General features: G+C 38.6%; 2 protein-coding genes across 7 annotated transcripts in view; one reads left to right on the forward strand and one right to left on the reverse strand.

Annotated features, from left to right (window-relative positions):
* LOC123512655 overlaps window positions 1–16,311 on the reverse strand; it is a 46,087-nt gene extending 29,776 nt beyond the window's left edge. For 2 of the 6 annotated variants that reach the window (XR_006677154.1, XR_006677155.1), the window contains exons 1-6: window positions 15,736–16,050; window positions 13,037–14,290; window positions 12,617–12,726; window positions 3,018–3,164; window positions 2,246–2,539; window positions 1,948–2,059 (exon numbers count right to left, since the gene is read on the reverse strand). Coding sequence is in view for 4 of the 6 variants with exons in the window: in XM_045269127.1 (XP_045125062.1) it covers window positions 1,948–2,059; window positions 2,246–2,539; window positions 3,018–3,164; window positions 12,617–12,726; window positions 13,037–14,290; window positions 15,736–15,948 (2,130 nt within the window). In the remaining 2 variants the exon portion in view is untranslated. The other 4 variants (XM_045269127.1, XM_045269129.1, XM_045269130.1 and 1 more) reach the window with 4 other exon arrangements.
* LOC123512657 overlaps window positions 1–18,124 on the forward strand; it is a 357,957-nt gene that overhangs the window by 234,845 nt on the left and 104,988 nt on the right. The window lies entirely within an intron of this gene.

Consider the following 18,124-nt stretch of genomic DNA (forward strand, 5'->3'; position numbering starts at 1 on the left):
TATATATATATATATATATATATATATATATATATATATATATATATATATATATATATATCCTTGCAACTTTCTGTTTCTCTAAGTTTTGTTGTTCTATATAATATTTCTTCTGTAGTATTTTTGTAATAACTGTGATTTTAGTAATAACTTAGTTGGTCTCACTGTTCCTTCCTGATATGGTCCCATTCTGTTGATTTCTTCTACCTCCTCCTCTAAGTTCTGCCTATCCTCATCATTTAGATTCTTTAGTAGGTCTTTGACCAATTTCATTTCTTCTTTTTCCCTTCTTGGTCTATATTTTACATTATTTTCTTTCAGTCCAAAAATCATTACACTCTTTTTCTTTTCTGCAATTTCCCTTAATAGATTTTCTTTTTCCTTAAGGACTCCTACCATTTTTTTGCCATATTCTCATCTCTTTCTTTTAGCTGTTCCTGTATCACCTGAAAATTATCCTTGTCTTTCTTATCTTGGACTCTCCATGCATGTACTTCTTTCTTAATCACATCCTGTACTCTCTCCTCTTCCTTATTTACCAGATCTTTCAGATTCTCTTTTTCTTTCTCGACTTTACTGAGTTCTTCCTCCAGCTGTTTCTTATACTTGGCCTATTCCTTTTTAAGTTCCTCGTTTTCTGCTATTAGTCTTTTCTCATTTTTTTCCACTCTTCTTATCCTTTCTTTCAAGTTCTTCTGACACTCTCTATCATGTTCTTCATTCTCTTTTATTCTCATACTCTCCTTTATCCACTTATCCACTTTCCTTTCTAGTGTTAACACGCTCTTATGGAGGGCAGTGGTTGCCGTACCAAACCCTCCAAATGCCCCCTCTCCCTCATCAACATATTCATCCTCCTGCATTCCTCCTTTGGTATCAATACCTGCCTCCTGGTTGGAAATCCTCAACGTCTCTCTTTTCCTTGCTCATATTGCCCTGCAATGTTTTTCTGAAAACAAGCACCACTCAGACCTATGTAAACACAACAGGTAGTGGAATGGGCTCCGCATTGCTGATCCCATCATTGTCCACAACTCCTCGAGTTACATCCCGTACCTATTTACTGCTAGGTGAGCAGGGGCTACACATTAAGAGGCTTGCCCATTTGCCTCGCCGCTTCTCGGGACTCGAACCTGGCCCTCTCAATTGTGAGTCGAGCATGCTAACCACTACACTATGCAGTGTGTGTGCGTGTGTGTGTATGGTGGAGGTGATAAATCAGTACCCGCACGATGCTTGCTGTGACACCATGCGGTCAGCAGAGAAAACTCTAGAACTTATTGAATTGCTCCATTCATCCCCAGCATTGTGGCATGTGACATGTGGAGATTATAAGAATAGGATGAAGAAGATGGATGCCTTGACAGATATTGTTGATAAACTTTCTGCAGGCGTAATGTAAAATACAGAGGCTGCTGCAGCAATTTCTACACTCACAGGCATCCTGACAACAACTGAAGTCTGGACAGGAAACATTGTGTGGAAAAAGTTTCCAAACAGTTTGCAAACTGTTTCCAAGCTGTTTGGAAATAGTTTCCAAACTGTTTGCAAATAGTTTCCGAGAAACCGTTTCCAAACTGTTTAGAACAGTTGGGGAACATTGTTTCCAAACAATGTTTCCTGGTGTGGACGGGTCTTGATACTTCAATACTTCTATAATTTCCTTCACTATACCAAACACTTCTTTCCTGATGTTTCAAAGGCACCTCTCCAACACTTCCTTTACTGCATCAAACACTTTTCCCTTGATGCTTCAACACTTCTTTCAATGCCTTTCTTTCCTGATGTTTCAAAAGTATTCTTCCAACACTTCTTTCATTATACCTTCAGTTCCTGATATTTCAATGGTATTCCTCCACCATTTTCTCCATACACCAAGCACTGCCTCTGTTCTGCCCTTCTCAATACACAACTCAGTAACACCACAGGCCACTCAGCAAGGCTCACCATGAAGGTTCTGTTGCCCAGGTGGTAGTTGAGGTGCCTGCGCAGGCGACTACGGCGAGTAAAGGTCTTGCTGCAGTATGGACAGCTCTGATCACTGCACGAATTCATCTCCCTATAAAGAAAGAAATATTTAGTTTGCATAAGCAGTACACAACATGCTGTGCTATAAGATTGCCAGCTTTATGTACAGATAGACAGATAGATAGACAGAGGACAGACGCCAGTCAATAAGAAGACCCAATGAAAGTGCCAGTCTCTAAAAGTAGCCTAATGCAAACCAATGCATTTTCTTCCATACTTGAAGTCTGAACTGCCAGGATCATGTTTTTCTTCCATGACAACATCACTTTGGTCTTCCTTCTTTATTTGTTCCTCCAGCCGAGCATCTGACTCCACCTCTGTCTTGATGGCGACAGCAGCAGAGGAAGTGGCGGTAGTGGTTGCAGCAGCAGTAGTGGTGGTGGTAGTGGTGGTGGTGGTGGAGTTGGTAACAACAGAGCTACTGGTGGATGTGGAGGTAGAGGTCACAATACTGGTGGAATGCATCTCCTTCATGTGCTGCTTGTATGCCTCATAGCCGGGAAAATCTTTCCTGTAAGTCACATCAAGCAGAAATAATTATACTAGTGACAGACTGCCTTACAACCAAAACTCATCAAAGAAACTGTTGAATGTAAGACTAATTTATTATTGATCACTCTACAAAACAATATTGCAAAACTTCAACTATTAATAAATATTTTGTGAAGTTAACATTAATCACTCTTTACCAAAACACTCAATGCAAAATCAATGAAGACGTCATTATCACTCTAATTTAACAAAAGTGCAATATTTTTTCAAGTGATAAGAAATTTTGCAAAGTTAACATCAACAATAATGTTTATGAAGAGGCCAACACTGTAGCTTGTTAGGAATCAACTGGCTTCACATTTAGGTCTCATTCTCAACCTTCATTCTCAACTCGTGTGAATGTCCGAAAAAATAATGCTAGCATAGTTCTTGTAAACTGACTACATGCATTGCCATTACAAGTTCAATAAGTCAACACAAATGAGAGGAGCACACACCTGCAGGCGAGGCAGCGAGCCTGCTGGTTACAGTGGACAGTGGAGATGTGGATCTCATACTTGGTCTTGCTGTGACCCTCCCAGCCACATACATAGCAAGTGAAGGCATGGCCCTCCTTCATATGGCGATTCCGACCAACTTTTGTCCTGCAAAACCAGAGCCACCATTACCAAACACCACATACATAAGAACACAAGCAAAGCTTCAAGAAGTTGCCTACATGTGGTAATCACTGTATGAAACTTATCTGCCTATTTCAACTTATCAACCATTCATCCATACATCTATCTAATCTTCGTTTAAAGAACCAGTAATGACAAATTCATAACTAAGTCTATTCCCTACATCTATCACACTAATTAATTCATTCCTTTCTCTTTTTTTAATTCAACTTTGAAACTCAAGTGTTTCTGCAATACACGTTTTTCTATTTTCTTACTCTATGACACACAAACACACACACACACACACACACGTCAATTTGGTTTTAGAAAAGGGCGTTCATGCACGACAAACCTGATATGTTACTATTCGAGGGTGATAGATGTAATACAGGAAAGAGATGGTTGGGCTGATGGAATATATCTGGATTTAAAAAAGGCCTTTGATAAGGTACCACACCAGAGACTGATCTGGAAACTTGAAATGGTAGGAGGAGTGCATGGCAGTTTACTAAAATGGATGGAAGACTTTTTGGTAGGAAGAGAAATGAGAACAATAATTAAGGACAGACCATCAGAATGGGGCTTGGTGGAGAGTGGAGTTCCACAGGGATCAGTGTTGGCACCAGTAATGTTTCGGTCTACATAAATGACATGGTGGATGGGGTGTCCAGTTATGTGAGCCTATTTGCAGACGATGCAAAATTGTTAAGAAAAGTGAGATGTGACAAAGATTGCGAACTACTCCAGGAAGACTTGGACAGAATATGGAAATGGAGCTGTACATGGCAAATGGAGTTCAACACGACAAAATGCAAGAAATTAGAGTTTGGCAAGAGTGAAAGAAGAATCAGGAGTATGTACAAGATAGGAAATGAAGACATAAAACCAGTCATGAAGAAAAAGACCTTGGGGTGACAATTACCAATGACCTATCGCCAGAGAGACATATAAACAAAATAATTGGAGAAGTATTGAACTTATTGAGGAACATAAGAGTGGCGTTCAGTATATTTAGATGAAGAAATGATGAAGAAAATAATTACTGCAATGATAAGACCGAGGCTTGAATATGCAACAATACAGTGGGCTCGAACTTAAAGAAACACATAAGGAAACTAGAGAAAGTACAGAGGGCTGCAACAAAAATGGTGCCTGACTTAAGAGATTTGACTTATGAAGACAGACTGAACAGAATGCAACTTCCGACCCTGGAAAACAGAAGAGAAAGGGGAGACCTGATAGCAATATACAGAGTGATGATTGGCATGGAAAAAATGGATAGGGAAGATCTGTGTATGTGGAATGAAAGAATGTCGAGAGGGCATGGGAAAAAACTAAAATGGCCACTTATAGGAGAGATGTGAAAAATATAGCTTCCCTCATAGAAGGGTGGAAGCATGGAATAGTTTAGACGTGGAAGTGGTCAACGCAAGGAATATTCATGATTTTAAGAAAAAGCTGGACATTAGTAGATATGGAGACGGGACAACGAGCATAGCTCTTTCCGTATGTTACAATTAGGTAAATACAATTAGGTAAATACACACACACACACACACACACACACACACACACACACACACAGCTGTCAACTGTCAACACTTGAAATCTTGAAATTAATCAATGTTAAAATAGCTTAAATCCTTTCTGAATTATCAACTGATGCACATATATCATTCACTCTTACAAATTTCTAAATCTGACACATTAGACAAGATTATCCATTTCTCTCTTGTTCCTTGAACAAAACACACACACACACACACACACAATGGTCGCTGAGAGAGGACGGCTCGTCTCTGACTGCGGACGGAAGAAGTGAAAATACCTATGGTATTACAGGGCCCGGTACCTCTAAGTTAGTGTCCTGTTGATGTCCTATTGTGCATAGTGTTGAAAGTGAGGATATGGAGAGTGGTGAGAGAGAGTGTGGGCGGTGATTGTTTTGGAGAATCAGCTGACGATAACAAACATGGCGGCTATAGACAACCTAAGGATTTTGAAGGTTTTGTAACTACTCCAAGAGGACTGGAGAAATTAGATATGGATGCAAGAATCCAGGCACTGGACAGTAAGTTCCTAAACATTTTGTCCATAGAAGAAAAACTGGATAGAGTTATAGCCGAGAATGATTCGTTCAAAAAAGAGATCTATTTGTTAACGATAGCAAATAAAGACCTATTGAAGGAAAAAGTAGAGATGGAGAAAGAAAACCAACAACTAAGGAAACAATGTGAAGAGATGAAGGCTAAACTCCTGGAAATGGAGATGAAAATATCCAAAGGGGACTTGAGGAAGGAGGAATGCCTTAATCTAATTAATGCTAGGATGAAAGAAGTGAACCATGAACATCAGGAGGTACAAAGGTCCTTTAGGGAGATAGTGAAAAGCAGGAAGAGGAAAATAAAATGATTACGCAGAGTGAAATGGTAAAGGCACTAAAAGAAAATGAGTATGTGGTGAGAGATATTGCTGAAAAGAAAAATGTGTGATCATAACAGGATTGAGGGAGGAAACTAACAGAAACTGGCAGGATAGGAGGAATAAGGAAAATGACAGGATTAAGTCTTTACTGAATAAGATCTCTGTGGAGGAAGAGGACCTATATGTTGAGGTAGAAGAAAGTGTGAGATTGGGAGCTTTTGAGGAACGCAAGAATAGACCATTAAAATTGAAATTAAAGTCTCAGGCGGCAGCTAAGGCCTTGTTGAGGAGGGCTTGGAAACTTAAGGACTCGAAGGAAACCAAAACAATTTACATAAGAAGAAATATGTCACAGGATGAGCAAATGAAAATGAAAGAGCTTGTAACTGAAATGAAAGAGAGGAATGACGAAAGAGCAGAGGAGGAAAAGACCAAGTTTTTTTGGAGGATGAGAAATGGGAGGCTAAAGAAGTGGTGGATAAAACAGGCGGAATAGACATTACATGGAAGAAAGAGACTAGGAATGGAATACAAGTGACTTACATGAATATAGATGGATTTCTGTCTAAGAGGGTAGAATATATGGATTACCTAAGAAATAACGAACCGGACATAATGTGTGTAGTGGAAACAAAGCTAAGGCCTGAAATAAAGCTAGACTGGTTTGTTGTAAAAAACTACAAAGTATGGAGAAATGATAGAAAAAATAAAGGAGGTGGTGGTATAATGGTTCTTACTAAGGAAGATCTAATAGTGAAGGAGGTGAACTATAGTAAGAGAAATGAGGAAGTGATAAGTATGCTTATAACAGATGGCAAGAGGGACATTAATATTATAACAGTATACATACCACCCAGAACCAGTGCTTGGGAATATGAACAGTACCAAATGGTGATGAGAAATACTCTAGACAGAATGAAGCAAGAACTCATCAGAAAGGATAGAGTGATGATAGTCGGAGACTTTAATTGTAAAGAAATAGTGTGGGAAGACTACGAAGTGGTGAACGGTGGTTAGTGGGCAGAAGAATTGTTAAAGGTAGCAACAAATAACTTGATAACACAGTGGGTGAGATCACCAACAAGGTACAGGGGACAAGATGTTGCAGCAAGGTTGGATTTGGTATTTACCAGGGGCATCTCTCTAAAAGAGAAAATTGAACATAAATGTCCCTTGGGGAGAAGCGATCATGATGTCCTAAGCTTTGAGCTGGATACGGAATTAAGCACGAATAAGATTGTGGAACGCAGGGAGGAAAAATTAAATTATATTAGGGAGTTCTTTAATGAAATTGACTAGTCCGTGGTATACCAGGAAAGGGATATGCAATTGAAATACGATAAATTTATGGATTTGTATAACTCTGCTGTGAAAGAGTTTGTCCCATATTACAGAAAGAGGACTTTAAATAATAAACAGTGGTTTAATAGAAATTGTGAAGAAGCGAAAAAGAACAAAGAAAAGGCATGGAAGAAACTTAAGAAAAACAGTGATGTATTATCAAGAGAAGTTTACAAAACAGCAAGGAATAGATATGTTGAAGTAAGGAGAACAGTACAAAAGGAATATGAACAGAGGATGGTGGAAAACTGTGATAGTGACCCAAAAATGTTTTACAAATTCATAAATGGAAAACTAAATATAAGGGAGGCAATAGTAAAGATAAAAAAAATGGGGAAGAAATATATGAGGATGCTGGAGATATAGCTGAAATTTTGAACGACAACTTTTGCAGTGTTTACAAAGGAGGAGCATTTTATGGGAGGAAGGCCTACGGAAATAAAGCAAATACAGGACATCATGGTTATTAAGGAAGCTGTAAGGAAAATTATAAGCAATCTGGATATCAATAAATCAATGGGGCCTGATGGCATATCTGGGAGGTAGCTAAATGAATGAATGTAAGGATCAACTGTTGAACCCCGTATTTGATATTGTAGAAACCTCCATACAAACAGGATTAGTCCCGAAAGAGTGGAAAAGAGCTGACATTGTGCCTATATATAAGAATGGTAGTAGGATGGAACCGCTTTTGAGAAAGGCCTTTGATAAAGTACCACACAATAGACTGATGTGGAAACTAAAGAAGATTGGAAGAGTAAATGATAAACTAGCAAAATGGATGGAAAATTACTTTAGTGGCAAGAGAAATGAGAACAGTGGTGAAAGGAAGGAAGTCTGAGTGGAAGAAGGTAACCAGTGGAGTTCCACAAGGGTCAGTGCTTGGTCCCATCATGTTTTTGATTTATGTTAATGATATGCCAGTAGGAATTGACAGTTACATGAACATGTTTGCGGACGATACTAAACTTATGAGGAGAGTAAAGTATGTGGAAGATTGTAACAAGTTACAGGAAGATCTTGATGAATTATATGAGTGGAGTAAGGAGTGGCAGATGGAATTTAATATAGACAAGACCCATGTTATGAAAATGGGAAGAAGTAGATACAGACCAAACTGGGATTACAGGCTGGGTGATGAGAAAATTAAAGAGACCAATGAGGAGAAAGACTTAGGAGTAACCGTGCAAAACACTTTGTCACCGGAGAAACACATTAACAAGATTTTTGGGAAAACATATAACATGCTTCAAAATATTGGCCTTGCGTTCCACTACCTAGATGAAGGAATGATGAAGAAGATATTATGTACCTTAATAAGACCCCAGTTAGAATATGCAGCTTGTGTCTGGTCACCGCATATGAAGAAAAATGTGAAGGTAGAAAGGGTACAGAGGCTGGCAACAAGGATGGTACCAGGACTTAAGGAGTTAGACTATGAGGAAAGACTGAGGGAGCTGGGGCTAACCACGTTAGAAGAGAGAAGAACAAGAGGAGACATGATAACTATGTATAAATTGGTGAACAAGATTGACATACTGGACAGAGAGTTGATAAAGGTAACCACAAGTAATCAGCTCCGAGGACATGGAAAAAAGCTAATAAAAGACATGTCTAAATGACGCGAGAAAATACAGTTTCCCGCATCGTAGCATTGATAAGTGGAATAAACTGAGCAGTGATGTCGTTGATGCGGTGTGTGTCAATCAGATGAAAGAGAGATATGACAGGAATGGACAAGGAGACAGGACACAGAGAGCTTAGCTCGGGCCCTGTAATACACAAATAGGTAAATACACACACACACACACACATACACTTAAAGAAAAAGAAGAAAATATCACAAATTAAATTATAGGAGTCCTCAAGACAAAATAAAATCTAGTTAGAGAAATTGCAGAAAAAAAGAAGAGTGTAGTCGTATTTGGAATAAAAGAAAAAAATATAAAATATAGACCAAAAAGAGAAAAAGAAGAAATGAAATCAGTCAAAGACCTACTGAAGAATCTAAACGACGAAGATAGGCAGAACTTGGAAGAGGAAGGAAAAGAAATAAACAGAATGGGACCATATCAAGAAGAAAAAACGAGACCAATTAAAATATTACTAAAATCACAAGCAGCAGCAGAAGAAATATTATATAGAACAACAAAACTTAGAGAAACAGAAGGCTGCAAAGATACCTATATAAAGAAAAATAGAAATGAGGAAGAAAGAAAGAGATACAATGAACTGGCAGCAGCAGTAAGGGAAAAGAATAATGAAAGGTCAGAAGAGGAAAAAAAGGCATTTTTTTGGAGAATTCTAAGAGGCAGTATAAGGAAAAGGTATATAAACAAGAAGGAAGAGAAAAAAGTGGAACAAGTTTAACTAAAAATTATAAAGGCAAGAGACTAAAAAAGATGTATACGAACATAGACGGGGTTTTATCAAGTAAATTAGAATTAAGAGATTATATAAAGAAAGAAAATCCAGATATTGTATGCCTGGCTGAAACAAAACTAAATGAGGCAATCAAAATAGACTTGGATAATAGATATAATGTATGGAGAAGAGACAGAATGGGTAAAGGAGGAGGAGAAGTCATGATTATGTTAAGGAAGGAGATAGTGATAAACCAAGTGGAATGTGGAGAAGGAAAAGCAGAAGTATTGTATGTTAAGATGCATATTAATAAAAAAGAGTTAACAATCATTGTAACATATGTGCCACCAAAAACAAATTCATGGAACAATCAAGAATAGATGACACAATAAGGTGTCTAATAAGAATTGCTAAAGAAAGGAAAAAAGTTATATTAGTAGGAGATTTCAACTGTAAGGAGGTGGACTGGGAAAATTATGAAAGTGGTATGGGGGAAGAAGCCTGGGGAGAAAGATTCTTGAACCTAATGATAGACAATATGATGGACCAGAGAGTAAAGGAATGCACAAGATTCAAAGGAAACGACGAGCCGGCGAGATTGGACCTAGTTTTACAAGGGTATACAAATGAATGATGATATAAGGTATAAGTGCCCATTGGGAAAGAGTGACCATGTAATATTAGAAATAGATATAGAAGAGGGAAAGGAAGATAGAGACGATTCATACAAAGAAATTACAGAAAGGCTGATATTGAGAATCTCAAGAACTATTTTATTAACGTAAACTGGGAGATGGAAAACTCAGAGATGGTGCAAGAGAAATATAACTTATTTTTGGAAATATACAAAACAGGAGTCAGGGAATATGTCCCGAAATATAGACCTAAAGAAGAAGGAAAGAAAGATTGGTTTAATGCAAGGTGTGCTAGGGCAAAGGAGAAAAGAGATGGAGCATGTTAAAGGTGGAGGAGAAATAGAAATCCAGCAAATAAGGAAAACTTCAAAGCAGCGAGAAATGAATATGTTAAGGTGAGGAAGGAAGAGGAAAAGAACTTGAAAAGGACATTGTCGAAAAATGTAAGGAGCAACCAAAATTGTTCTATAGATTCATAAATGGAAAAATTAGGCAAAAAGAAACAATAGAAAGGTTAAAAGGAGAGAATGGGATGGTGGAAGACCCAAAAGTATGGCAGAACTATTAAATAATAAATTCCAGGAGGTCTTTACTAAGGAATCCAAATTTGAAAGGCCACAGGGTAATAGAGAGACAATCTATATGAAAGAGATTAAAGTAACCAAGCTTGAAATAAAAGAGTTAATGAAGGAACTGGATGAAGAGAAGGCAATGGGACCAGATGAAGTCTCAGGCAGAATACTGAAAGAATGTAGGGAAGAACTAGCAAGTCCTATATACAACATCATAAAATGCTCAATAGAAAATGGAACAGTACCAGTAGAATGGAAAAGAGCTGAGGTGGTTCCCATATATAAGAGCGGAAGGAAGGAAGAACCTTTAAATTACAGACCGGTATCACTAACTAGTGTAATATGCAAGATGTGTGAAAGAATAATAAAGAAACAATGGATCGAGTTCCTTGAAGACAACAAATTAATATCAAATAGCCAATTTGGTTTTAGAAAAGACGGTCTTGTGTAACTAATTTATTGAGTTTCTATTCTAGAATAGTTGATAGAGTACAAGAGAGAGAGGATGGGTTGACTGTATTTATTTGGATTTAAAAAGGCGTTTGACAAAGTGCCACATGCAAGATTACTATGGAAGTTAGAGGAGAAGGGTGGCTTAAAAGGAAGCACATTGAGATGGATAGAAAATTATTTGAGGGGGAGAGAAATAAGGATGGTAGTTAAAGATATGAAGTCCAAGTGGAGAGCAGTAGAAAGCGGAGTGCCACAGGGTCAGTATTGGCACCAATACTTTTCCTCATTTATATTAACGACATGCCAGAAGGAGTGAACAGCTACATAAATCTGTTTGCAGATGATACGAAACTGTGCAGAGTTATAAAGCAAAAGGAGGATTGTGAAATACTGCAAGAAGACCTAAATAAGATCTGGGAATGGAGTAAAAGTGGGAAATGGAATTCAATGTGAACAAAAGCCATGTCATGGAAATGGGAAAGAGTGAAAGACGACCTGTGGGAATCTATAAGATGGGAGATGGAGTAGAACTGGAGAAATTAAAAGGAAAAGGACTTAGGAGTGACGATGGAAGAAAACAATCAACCAGTAAGCCATATTGATAGAATTTTAGAGAAACATATAATTTGCTAAGGAATATTGGAGTAGCATTTCACTACATGGACAAAGAAATGATGAAGAAATTGATAAGTACTATAATAAGACCCAGATTGGAATATGCAGGAGTAGTGTGGACCCCTCATAAAAAGAAACACATAAGGAAATTGGAGAGGCTACAAATAATAGCTACAAGAATGGTTCCAGAATTTGAAGGGATGACATATGAGGAGAGACTAAAGGCTATGGATCTCCCAACCTTGGAACAAAGAAGGGAGAGAGGAGACCTGATACAAGTTTATAAATTGATCAATGGAATGGACCAAGTGGATAATGAAAAACTGATCCTGAGAGAAGAATATGACATCCGAAGCACAAGATCACATAGTAAAAAGCTGAGAAAAGGAAGATGTCTGAGAGATATTAAAAATATAGTTTCCAGAGATGTATTGAGACGTGGAACAGTTTAAATGAAGAAGTAGTGTCTGCAACAAGTGTGCATACTTTTAAAGTAAGATTGGATAAGTGTAGATATGGAGACGGGGCCACACGAGAATAAAGCCCAGGCCCTGTAAAACTACAACTAGGTAAATACACACACACACACACACACACATAAATATATATATATATATATATATATATATATATATATATATATATATATATATATATATATATATATATATATATATATATATATATATATATATATATATATATATATATATATATATATATATATATATATATATTTTTCCTTTTTTCCTTTTAGAGAGAGAGAGAGAGAGAGAGAGAGAGAGAGAGAGAGAGAGAGAGAGAGAGAGAGAGAGAGAGAGAGAGAGAGAGAGGGGGGGGGGGGAACTTGGCTTATGGCATAGAAACCACACAAATACTAAAGTGCAAAAAACTAAAGCAAAAAAGGTGCAGAGCAGGGTGAGGGGCATCTCACTGAGTAGCAGTTCTTAAAGAGAAGTCAAAAGTGATGTTCCATTAATAATACAAGAACAAAAACCAGTGTGAGGTGTGTCTCCTGTTCTAGTCCCACCTGAACATTGCATCACAACTGCCACACTCCCACAGGGCTGCTGGCACCTCTCCTTTCACCCCCTTCCGTCTCTTTCCAGTGCAGGACTCCTCAGTCAGCTCACTCTCCTCCTGAAGGTACATGTGGAGTAACACCACAAGCAGCCATAATAATACTTCACCAGCCATGCCTTACACAAAACCATCAAAATTAATTTCAACTAATATTTCAGTTTTTAAAGTTAACTTTAATCAGTCATATAATGTAAATATGCATGTGATTCCTTGGTGAAAATCACTGTCAGTTCATCATAAATCAGTATGCATATATTTGAATATAAATAATTATTTCAAAGAATGCATATTATACTATAATCCTTAAACCAAACAATGAATATAAATAACACTTAAATATATAATGAATAATGATTCACAAACCCACTTCATCAGTAATCCTTTTCACTCTTCTGATCCGAGAAGAGCGCCGTAATCTTAAATTCTGTGCGTCAGTCTGAGCACTGCTCTTTGGAACAAAGTCTGAGTTGACTGGCTGTGTTCTCTCATTCCTCTCTTCACTTGTAGTTTTGGCAACACATGCTTCACCCACTCTGACTTCCTTAGTCCTCATTTCTTCAGAAGCTCTTGTTGTTGTATATTTCTTACTGGAGGCATTATTTGAAAGGCCAACTAATTTTGATGGATCTAGCTGTATTTGACTTACCCTGTCACTGCCATCCTTTCCCTCTTTTGGCTTACAGTGCAGTGCTTCAACATTGCCCTTCTCCTTAGTTACTGTCTCACTGTCACTATTCTTTCTCACAGTTCTTTTGGAGTCTCTCTCTGTGCACTCATCACTGCTGGCAGCATCTGAGGCATTGATTGTGATGATGCTGGCATCTGGTATCAGCAAATTCCTCATCTGAGAGTCTGATCTTGACTGTGTATACATTTTATTATGTACTTCCTGAGGGTTCTCTACATCCATTGTCTTAAATCTGAAGGTTCTTGACTGTTCAGTTAAATGACCTTGGGTGTGCAGAGGAAGTGACACATAGTCTTCACTGAACACCTCACTTGTAGCAATGGCGAGGGCATCAGGATGACCAGCAACAGAGGTGAAGTCCATTGCTGACTGTGGTGGTGGTGGCGAGATGGTCAACATTTGTTCGTCATGAAGCACATCAGTGGCCTGCAATACCTCCTCTGTGTTAAGCACCTCCCCTGATATCAAGTAGCTCCCTCCTTCAGCTGCAGCCAGATGTTGTGGTAGAATGTAAGTCTTGCCATTACTGGTGAGGAGGGTCATTGTGCCTCCACTTAATGTCCCCACCACCTCTCCATTTAGCACACCAGACCTGCTGTCTCGCTTCACCTCACTCTCACATGTTTTCTTGTCATCTCCTCCTCCTGGTCCTGCTTCCTCCAAGGGTGATGATGTTATGTGGATGACCTGCCCATCAAAGAGCTGAACGCGGATCTCCACTTCTGGGGGCAGAGTGGTGGCTGCTGTCTGAGGCTCCTCCACCTCCCGTACATCATCCACCTCAGGGCTTCCAGGTCTTGCTGCATTGTTCTTCATGGTTGAGATGCTCAATGCTTTGTGAACCTGTGTTTCCGTTGTGCAAGTCACGCCTTCTCTCTTCCTCGTCTCCATTCTTCTGTGAAATACCTCAAGCACCTTTTTACTGCCATCAGGCTGAAAGCATATATATGACCTGTTAGTATTGTATATTTTCAAGTGTTAGTGGCTATATTTGTCAATGAAATTATACATATGACCTACTACTACTACTTTTTTTTTTTAGGTTATGGCCTATAGCACCTGTAGGCATACTTGAAGAGTATATGTGGGAAGCACTGTTAAGCTTCTGCCCATTAGTGGTGCAGGCAATTTTATTTTTAGTGATACCAATATTAGGGCCCATATCACCACCCAAGTGCATCTTTGGTGTGACCACCTAGAACCTGGATATCATGGCGACATGTAGGTAACTTTAAATCACTCAACAAATGGCATAGCTTCAAAGCGGTATGTGGTGGGATTCAAAGCTACACGTGGACATCTGCCCGATCCCACACTCACCACCTCCCTATTACTATTACTACTACTAGTACTACTGTGTGTTGACATGTTAGTGCCTAGATTTATCAATAAAACTACAAATGTATATAGACTCAAAATATGTATCATATCTAAATTGTTTGATATCATGCACTGAATAATTTTGTTACATCACACATATCCACTCCCCTTTTATTATTTTTTTAATGTAAGGGGAAAATTAGCCAAGGGCAACAAAAAATAAATAAGAAAAAAGGCCCACTCAGTCACCAGTTCCCTTACAAATCCAAAAAGGTTAGTGTAAAGACGGGGATAAAAGTCTTGAAACCGCTCTCTTAAATGAACTCAAGTCATAGGAAGTTGGAAATACAGACACAGGCAGGGAGTTCAGTTTACCAGAGAATGGTATGAATGATTGAGAGTACTGCTTAACTCTTGCATTAGTTGGACAGAATGCCTCATCCTTCAATCCACCCTTGCATCACCAGCATACTTAATCCAGCTGCTATATAAGAAATAAATGAATGAAACACTCTGCCACAATGCCTGTATATATATATATATATATATATATATATATATATATATATATATATATATATATATATATATATATATATATATAAAACCATAGCACATGCAGACAGCTGAGGCACTTTACAGAAGCTAAGTAAGGTCCACTAAAAACAAACTTTATTTTCAATATGTATGCTCCTTTGATGTAATCCTACATGTAGTGAGTGTCCAGAAGAAAATGAGCGAAGCTCTAAGAAGCTGTCAGGCCTATATGAGCCAGCCTATGTGACATGCTTACTTACACTTACCCAAAAATTTGCTCAATCCTCTTCCAAAGCTCCCTAATGTATCAGTAATAACAACCTTTTAATTAATAAGTCTATTCCATTCACCAACAACTCCATTTAAAAGACAATTCTTTCATATTTCTTCATCCAATCTAACTAATTATTCCATGTCCTATCCTGATTAAGGAAACTGGTATGAATTAATGTGACAAAAAATCAGCAATCACAACATATGTATTGAAAAGTTGGATAATGCATTTATGTGTATGCAAGAACCTTTATTTGACACTGAAAAGACATGACACCGATGACAGGAAGTGATGAGGGTAGGGGAGGCCGTGGTGAGGGTGATGGGGGTAGGAGACGGAGCGGTAACAGTAGTAGTGGTGAGGGCAGGACTGCATGATAGCGACTAGCGAGTGGTGACGGTGAGGAGGCAAGGCGGCAGGTAGAACAGTAGGGATGACAGGGTGATGCGGCCTGCCCCATCTCGCCCTGTGCTATGGGCAAAGCAAAGGAGTGAAGTAGAGGTGAGGGCCAGAGTGGAGAGTGATTAGGCCCCACCCAGACCCGCCCCCGCCAATGTTTACAAGAACCACTCTCACATCACACAGGCCGCGGCCACCACCACCACCACTCCCAGCCAATCACCACACTTCTTCATCCCTGCCGCGTCTCCCATACACGTCTGCACATTCTCCTGGGCTCTATCTATATTACATGTGTGTATATAGTTTCAATACTCATACATGAGACAAGGCATGCCACATACCAAGGAAAGTCGTCCACAGCTGCACCGCTTCCTTGCTGGCCTTGATGTTTAGCTTATGGGATTAAAATGTCGACATAGATAAATCTTTGAATAATCTAAATAAATGTGATAGTCCTGGTCTGTTTGTTATGTAAAAATTATCATAGTTATTTCACATAGGCTTTGTGGATGAAATATATTTAGGGGCTGGATGAAATATATTTAGCCCGCCTTAAGGGGCTGAAATAATGAGAATGTTCCATTAGCTGCTGTTGATAGTTCTGCACCAAACTGAATGCTGTTTCAGTATCTTCTGGTATCTCTGGCAAGTCTGGAAACATGATATTTCAATCAAGGAGGTTGAGTAACAGAAGGCGACATGACATCACCAAAGTGAAGCCAGCAGATTAGATAAGCACTTAAATTTATTAGGTTATTGGTCCGCAACTGATCCCCATGTATGGAGACCACAAATTGTAGAGGATTTCGCTGCAGGACTTATCCCTGTTAATGGGCCAAATATTTAGAATTAGTATATAATGTATTGTGTACTTGTAAGTGTAACTTTAAGTAAAACATTGCCGACCTTTGCTATCCATTGTTACAAAAAATACTTCCTGTTCGTCTGCCATCTTTATTGTTGTCAAGCTGGTGAGTCACGTGATCGAAGTTACGCGTTTTCCATTGTATTTTCCGTCTTATGTGCATTTTCGAGGACATCACCAAAGTGAAGCCAGCGGGTTATTGGTACCATACGCCCAAAAATACATGTGACATTAATAGACTGACATTAATAGACTCGCAATAGTCGTGGCATACTGTGCCAAGAAGATTTAGACAGTAATCACAATGATCTTAACCTAACTTTTTGCCTTATCCACTCTTATGTTGATGATACTATCCTACACCTTTGCACATCTATTTAGAGACAACTAATACTTCAGGAAGTTAACAGTTCCTGCAGGAATGCCTCAGGACGCCTGACTTCTCTTTCTAGATTTCTGATTGGGGCAAAGAAAACTTAGTGTTAAATGCCTCAAAAACTCAGTTCCTCCATCTATCAACTCGACACAACCTTCCAGACAACTATTCCCCCTCTTCTTCAATGACACTCAACTAATTGTCTTTAGCCTCTTTCCCATCAACAGAATATTGCATCTCTTGCTATCTTCTACCACTTTTTTCATGCAAACTGCTCTTCTGATCTTACAAACTGCATGCCTAACATCCCCCTGCAGTCTCGCTGAACAAATTTCTTCTTCCCCTCACCTTATTCTGCATGTTCAATTCTTTAATGCAAGAGTTCGGAGGTTTCAAGACATTCATCCCTTTGTTTTGGCTAACTGTATCTGATTGCCAAGGGGACTGGCAACTGCCTTTTTTTTATTTATCTATTTTTTTTCCCTGGCTACCTTTCCCCTATTAAAAGGGGGGGGCAAATCATACAAACAAATAAGATAGTACAGTGTTTTCCAGCTTTGGTGGACTTGGGTGAGAGATGGTAAGCTGTCTTTGGGGCAAACGTATGACTGAAGGTCATGTACACATGTGAATATACATATGAGCATGTAGATGTAAACATGTGTACATATACATGTGTAGTGCAGGGACATTAGTATTTAGTTAGTAATTATTATGGTTATAAATGTAACTACGACACACGTGGAAAACAGAGACAGAGGCCCATACTTATAAAACGTTCCCAGGAACGGCGCAAAATTGTGCTCAGCTAGGAAAAATTCCCAGGCACGACTTATAAAAGTGACCCAGGACAATCCTAGTCGGTCCTAGGTAAGATTTTCGCCTAGGTGAAGATCGTTGCTACTTTGGAAAAAGATGCAATACTTAGCGTAGTCACGACAGAAAAAAATGCATAAATTGTTTGAAATAAAGGAATAATATATATCCTTTGTC

The sequence above is a fragment of the Portunus trituberculatus genome, chromosome 34, assembly GCF_017591435.1.
Source record: "Portunus trituberculatus isolate SZX2019 chromosome 34, ASM1759143v1, whole genome shotgun sequence".
NCBI classification, from domain to species: domain Eukaryota; kingdom Metazoa; phylum Arthropoda; class Malacostraca; order Decapoda; family Portunidae; genus Portunus; species Portunus trituberculatus.